Below are 7,318 nucleotides of genomic sequence, written 5' to 3'. Positions count from 1 at the left end.
AAATTTATCAGAATTTTGATCCTTGAGCAAATCCTATCTATGTAACTTAGAAAGAAAAATCAAAGCATTGCGAAACATTTATATATCAAAATTTTTTATGCTTTTGTTACCTAAATTTTAAGACACTTTAGGAAATTATCAAAATTTGAATAATGTATATTAATTTTAAAGCTCTGAAGGGAGAAATGAACATTTAGCAGTAATGAAACGGGAATAATGGTTCAAAATAGGGTAGGACCCTTACAAAGATTTAAGGTGCTTTGGAGGTTTATTTGAGGTTGTTTTCGGGTATTAAGATTTATTTGAAGTTCAATTGAAGTTGACTTAAAAAAATAATCAAAGCGTATGATGTTGTTTTATTCACACTTGAGGTGCTGCACTGAGGTAGCAACTAACTTAGAGAGGTTATTTTTGAGGTGCACAAGTTCTTTTTTTCTACACTTCGAGCAATATATATATATATATATTTGTAATATATATATATATATATATATTTGTAGTATATATATATATTTGTATACATAATTATTGCATATTTTAATACTCTTAAGTATCTTGTTTAGTATGTGCCTCTTAATTTTTTATTCTCTTGTAATATTTCATACTCAGTAAAATGCTGAATAAATTCAAATTCTCTATCAATTTGCAGTGTGTTTTTTATTCAATTATAAAAGACTATAAGCAACAGTTCTGTTGGAAATTTTTCTAATACGTGTTAGTACATGTTGGTGATTTAAGTATTTTCTCTCTCAGAATCACAACACTCATTAGCTTAACTCAGTGCATTTATCATTTCCACAAAAATATTCCCACTGAAGACTACATACCTATTTTCAAATAATTATGTACAGAAAGACAGTAAAGAATTTTAAAGAATTGATAGAGTACTGTGCATTTTTTAATAGTTTTGCATAATTTCTGATATTATTTTATGGATCCAAAATTATTGACGTCATTATATCCAAAAGAAACATTGCTAACTAAAATAATATACTTAAATATATTTATAGCATTCTGCCAAACAAGACTTTCTTTTCCTCCCTTAAATCCAGAGTCCCATAAAATGCAGAATTGTTTAAAGTAGGTTCTACAGTTTATACATGTAAAACATTTTCTTCTAAATTAAGTGCTATAACACTAAGGCCTCAAAAAAATGAAATGAAAAATAAGAGTAGTTACCTCTATGACAGGCTGAGTATCTTGAAGAAAACCACGTGCTCTGTCTGGATGATTACAAAGGAAGCACCCCCAAATATTTAGAGGTCCATTGTATTCAAAAACATCAAAAAATCTAGCAGTTCTTAATTCATTGATTAAGGTATCTTGATCCTAAAAATGAACAGTCTTTAAGTCACTTAAAATATAACATTATGCATTTGAGTATCAGGGAAAGCAACTTAAAAAATATTAAATGGAATCCTCTATAAATTTTGCATACCGACGGATCAGTCCTGATTTTCGCTGAAAAATGCCAAACAAGGAGTTATTTTCCCCTTACCAATTATCCTCAAACTTATTACTCTTTTTTGTGCCACTTATGGTAATAATCTATCCAATTATCTGATTCATCAAAATTAAATTGTTCTCATTAGAGAAACATATAAATTTTTATTCTTCAAAACATGTGCACATAAAAGTTGAGATAGTGCATTTTTAACATTTTTGTATCCAGATATTGATCAAAGTCTATTGACTTTTGTTTTATTTTGTCATTAATTATTTTACTTATTATAGTCTGAAGTAAATATTTAATGTAAGGAAAAATATCTGTTTTGAAAGAAAACACTAAAAATTAATTTTAAAAGTTTTATTACAATAGTTTTTATTTTTTAGAATAATAGTTGTCAAGGCTGCTATTTAAATAAGCATAATTACTATTGAAGGATTTTTAAATAACCGACATACAATCTGGTAGGAAAAAAAACAAGCAAACCAGCATTATCTGTAAAACAAATGTGAGCAAAATTGAATTTCACAGAAATATTTGTCTTGGTTAGACAATTACACAATTATTTTAACAAAACAAATTGGTGAGAGCTAAATCAGTTTTTAAAGATAAATTTTAATTTTTTATTCTTCAAATGGCACATTACATATCAATATATTGGAATTCTTTTTAACTTTTAGCTCCTGATATAACAAGAAATAATTCAATGTTCATGTACAGTGCAGGAGAAAAAAACAACAAATAACCCTAAATAGTACTTGTGATCGGATCTTCACATACTGGGCTTCAATCTTAATGGTTAAAGGAGGTGACTTTAAATATGCTAAATAATTAGTGGATGAGATATTTTAAGCTAGGAAATCAGACACACAAACATACTTTCTTTTTTGACAAATTTAAATCCATAACCTTAAAAGTATAGGGAGTAACAATAATCTAGGAAACATGGTCTCAATAGTTTGGTCGGGAGAACTTTAGACCCCTTAATTTAACTTTTTGCATATTTTGATATATCCCCAGAATTTTTTAAACAAATCGAAAATATTTCTTTAAGTTTTTATCAGTACACAAAAACACATGAAATATATAAACTTGATAGATTAGTAGAAAAATTAATAATCAGCATTTACTATCTTAAATGTTCACAAGTGGCTACCGTTCAAAGGTTTAGAATCAAAATTTGTTCAAAACATCAGCGAGTTTGCAATTAAAGTATCCTCTAATGATTTTTTTTATAATGAGCTCCTTGATTGTGTTCTTGAAAGAATAGCAAATTGTTTTTAAAAACAATAGCAGCAGTTTTAGTTTTTCCAGATCCAAATTATTATTTTTTTTTGCTACATTGCATTTTCCTGAATAATGGCCTTTGATAGTCAACAACACTTAGCGACAGATTATGTTCTAACCATGTAAAATAGACTTCAGCTCTTAGTACATTGTCATCATCAGTCTCAAAATGTTGTCCATTTCCATTAGAACACTTAACTCTTTTTACCTTTTTGTGCATTAATGCCAATATTATCTCCATGAGCATCTTCAAATACAAATCGAAAACAGTGCAAAATGCCCCCCCACTTCAAATTGTATAACACAAAGAAAATTTGCAGAATAAAATTCTAAAAAATATTGATTGTAAACTTTGGACATTTTAGCTCGATTGAAGATATATATCACAATATTACATGTGAATCTAAATGGAAACGAAAAACGAACAGCAACAAACTTAACCCCAGCAATGCCAAAAAAATACTTTCAATATAGAAACTCTCAGAAAGTAAAACGCAGGCTTCATTGATCAAAAACGTCTGTCACATGATTTCAGTGCATCCAGTATTGGGTGACGCACCACTGTTGTTCCGTCACACAACAAACACGTTGTTCAGGATAAAGAAAAACTGGTCTTTCGACTTGCGTATTTTATTGATGTTAATTTCCAACGCATATTGATTGCTCGTGCATGTGGCCAATTTCAACAAGTGTATAACTTGAATTTGATTAGATCCTTTAGCCATCAGCAATTAAAATTCAACAATTTAAATAGACATCATACTAAAATTCAGTTTTCACTGCTTTAAATAAAAAGAAAAACACTTTGACTTTAATTTGAAAATGAATATACAAAAGACTGCACAAGAAAAACATATGACCAAACCAAACAAGTTTGCAAGTATAATAATGATTCAATTATTTGAAAAAAAATTTCAATCAAATTTTCGAAGTTTGTCATAATACAGTAATAGTAAAATGTTGAAATAATAGCACGTGATAAAAAAAATTTTTTTTAGAACATTTGACACTTAATTATGTTTTTAAAACTTTTTTTATATTATTATACCCAAATATTTTTTAATGTTTTTTCATAATGAGTAATTGTAAACAATAACTGTTTTCGGCTTGCATAAGAATTTCATGTGTTCTATATTCTGTTAATATGAATATAGAGATTACGTTTTTTTACCTACAGTTAAAATTTACATTACATTTTAAAACATTACAGTTATAAAAGGTAAGATAAGCCCATGGCTGTGGGACACATGCTTACCTAAAGAAAAACAAACTTCCAGGTGAGATTAGAAACTTACTTTGAATTCTTTAAATTGATACTACTTTTTTTAATGGGTTATGGAGGAGCTAAATAGATTCACCAAATGCAAGTTGAAGGTTAGAAGGGTAAAAATGTTTAATAATAAATTATTAATGGATAGTTTAATTATATTAATGACAACTTGTGTATTTTACTCATTATTAAGCCTATTTTAGCCTCATTATTAAGCCATTATTTAAGCCTAATTTTTAAAATGAGCCAACATGAGAATTGCTTCATCTTAAAAATTTCATTGCTTCACTACCATGCCACTAAGACTAGCACAAATATAAACAGAATACAAATCAATTCTTAACAGTTTATATGCCATAAGCATAACTGTAAGTAAAGCAATAAAAATTATAAAGATGGTCTTAAGAATTTGGTTATTGCAGATTCAACAATTTGGCTTATAGTTACAAATGACGAAAATTACAAAGCAATAATCGTAATATTATATCATATCATTCATATCATAAATATTAAAACTATTATCTGAAATTATTAAAAGAAAAATTTGCATTCAAAAATATGATAGGATTCCAAAAAATCAAGCTTTACATAAATATTTTAATAATTACTTTGGCAGAAGGGAAAGCAGAAGTAACAAGAGTTAGAAAACTTTTGTTGTCTGCTTTTAATGTATCCCAACAATTTTTCAGACTGCTTACAGAAGCTTCACGAGTACTGAGAGCCATTGAAGCTCGAGCCTAAAATAAAACAAAAGACAGAAAAATATTTTTATATTAATTTCAAATGACATTATGAAATTAATTTAGGATAATGCATAGCATCTATCTTACTTGCAATGCTAAAAACATTAAATGGATCCATACACGTGGATTACGTGTTTTCATTATGAAAAATGTTTTGTTGTACAAACAATGCTCCCCTTTGCCTTGGCAGGCAAAATAAATTTTAGCATGTTTCCGTGCTTTTCTTTCTGGAAAACAAAAATTTTCTTTTAAATTTCTAGCCCACTTTGATTGTTAATAACTATACATGCTAAACCTTCACAAAAGAAAATAATGTAATATCAATGAAGAGAAATGCAAAAAATAAAAAAATAAAATTGATTTATTGTAGAGTATTATAACCAGTGGTATTAAGTTGAGTTATATTTTTTTTTAAATATGGAAAAAAATATTTAGAGTAAGAAAAAAAAAACATTCATACACCACAGACAATTCATTGAATGTCATAAGGAAAATAATTGTTTTAGGAAAATAAAAATGTTTACTTAAAATAACAAGTTTTTTATATGATATTTTTGGGAGTTGTTTATCAGATTCAGTTTTTAACTTTGGTACCATATGAAATTAACTAATGTTATCTTGATTTAAAAAAATTTCAGAAATCAACGCAATACATAATGACTGGGTAAACATGTTTTATAATACACCAAGAAAACATTTACATTTAATGGATTAGTTATAAAAAATAGATTAAGTTAAAATTTAATCCAAAGTCCAAAACTCTTGACAGTTCTAATAAAACTATCAGAAACACTTTTTCAGGACTCAATTACTCCAAATACTTTAAAAGTCAATCATCTGATTTCAGTTAAATATATATGTTTATTCAAAGCAATTAAATTTTTGCAAATCTCTAAAAGTGGGCACTATATCAAATGGACTGATTAAATTGTCAATATTTCAATCTAAAATTTATCATTAAATCAAAAATTATTTAATTACTTTACCTTTAATTTCCCTTACTGTATGTAATGATAATTGTATAAATGTTAATTATATCTAAAATTGTTAATTAATATCAACAAATTCATGACTACAGCTCATATTTGAATATATTTCAAATTAAGTATAAGTCAAAATTACTATGTATAATAAGTTACCTTCAATAGTACATCTGACAGGTAAAGGTATTTTGACAAACACTTTTACCATATAAGCTTTGATTTTATCTAAATGTTTTTCACAAAAGTGTTGAACAGCATCTCTCATTGGATATGGCTCAAATACAGATATTCTCTGGAAAAAGAAATAGGAAAATAATTATTATAAGTCTCATTAAAAAAAAAAGAAAAAAAAAAGAACTTGCAGACCAAATAATTAACTTAAACATTTTACATTAAGTTTCGAAAAGATCTCCAGATATATATGTATTATTCTAAACAATAATCACAAAAAAAACAAGAATATCAAATAAGTCAGAATTTTACTTCTTTCAAATTTATACAATAAATTTCTAAAAACTATTCGACATAATAGTTGAAAGCAAACATTTACTTACATTTAGAAATTAAAAGATAGATTGGTTTTTATTTATAAATTAGTTTGTAAATACAGTCTCTGCTCTTTAGTGCAACCCCCTAACTTTCTTTATAACCAAGGATGCATAAAAAAAGTCCTGTTTGCTATTCAATAGAAGCAATGTTATTGTCAATTAGAATGTCAAATATTTATTAGAACTTCCACATTAATTCAAATATAGCACCCAAAATTTAGTTGTATGATTTAGAAAAAGTTTTAAAGAAATTACTTAAACCATCATTTTCTTTGAAGTTACCACAAAGTAAATAAAAAAAAAGACATTAAATCCCCTTTGAATGAAGGAAAAGTGACATGACCCCTTAAAGTATTATCCTAAGTCCAAGTCCCAGGTGGTCATAATTTAAGGTCAGACATAATCTGTGCTACTTTCTTTACAAAGGATATAATAAATTTATCAATCATAATTTTCTTATTTGAATTTGAATCATTCATTTTGAGAATTGTCAGCCCCTTGTGTTTTTTATTTTTGAGTAAAAACATGAGGTTTTCATAGTTTCTTGACATTTGTTATTTATCTAAAACAGCAGTTCTGAACCAGCATAGTCTTAAGTTTTTAAAGCATTTTTCACCCATGAAGTATTATTTTAAAGGGTACTTTTATGCATATATTAGAGAAAACAAGTTGCATTATACCAATGTTTCTGTTAATTACCAAATTTTCATTAAAGTACATCAATGCGTTGCTAAAATTAGTCAAGTATTTTTTAAGCTGTGTTAATAGTTATTGTAATTTTGTGCACACACAATAAAACGATTTCAAGTTAGAACAGCTGTTTTTGCCCCCTCTAAGAGGGTTGTTATTTCAAACATCAACTGTAATCAATTCGCTTTTGCACAGAATAAATTTTGCTACAAAAAGAAAGATGTTTTGAATGTAATAAACGAGCAAAATTTTGTCTACAAAATTTTATATTTAATTTCAATAATGATACACCTTGTTTAGAAAAATGAAGGGCACATTAATTCAGATTTTTTTTTAATTATGGGGTACTA

At 26.9% G+C, this 7,318-nt stretch overlaps 2 protein-coding genes across 5 annotated transcripts in view; both read right to left on the bottom strand.

Annotated features, from left to right (window-relative positions):
• Positions 1-7,318, bottom strand: part of LOC107438525 (ventricular zone expressed PH domain-containing protein melted) — a 54,852-nt gene that overhangs the window by 5,597 nt on the left and 41,937 nt on the right. For all 4 annotated transcript variants that reach the window (XM_016050834.3, XM_016050831.3, XM_043040636.2 and 1 more), the window contains 4 exons: positions 5,887-6,022; positions 4,835-4,974; positions 4,613-4,741; positions 1,180-1,329 (listed from right to left, as the gene is read on the bottom strand). In XM_016050834.3, the coding sequence (XP_015906320.1) occupies positions 1,180-1,329; positions 4,613-4,741; positions 4,835-4,974; positions 5,887-6,022 (555 nt within the window). The remainder of the gene's footprint in view (positions 1-1,179; positions 1,330-4,612; positions 4,742-4,834; positions 4,975-5,886; positions 6,023-7,318) is intronic.
• The window catches only part of LOC107450407 (uncharacterized), a 477,566-nt gene that overhangs the window by 456,159 nt on the left and 14,089 nt on the right, over positions 1-7,318 (bottom strand). The window lies entirely within an intron of this gene.

The sequence above is a fragment of the Parasteatoda tepidariorum genome, chromosome X1 (assembly GCF_043381705.1).
Source record: "Parasteatoda tepidariorum isolate YZ-2023 chromosome X1, CAS_Ptep_4.0, whole genome shotgun sequence".
Taxonomy (NCBI): domain Eukaryota; kingdom Metazoa; phylum Arthropoda; class Arachnida; order Araneae; family Theridiidae; genus Parasteatoda; species Parasteatoda tepidariorum.
Note: the sequence above shows the minus strand (reverse complement) of the source record. Positions and strands in the feature narration are given on the sequence as shown.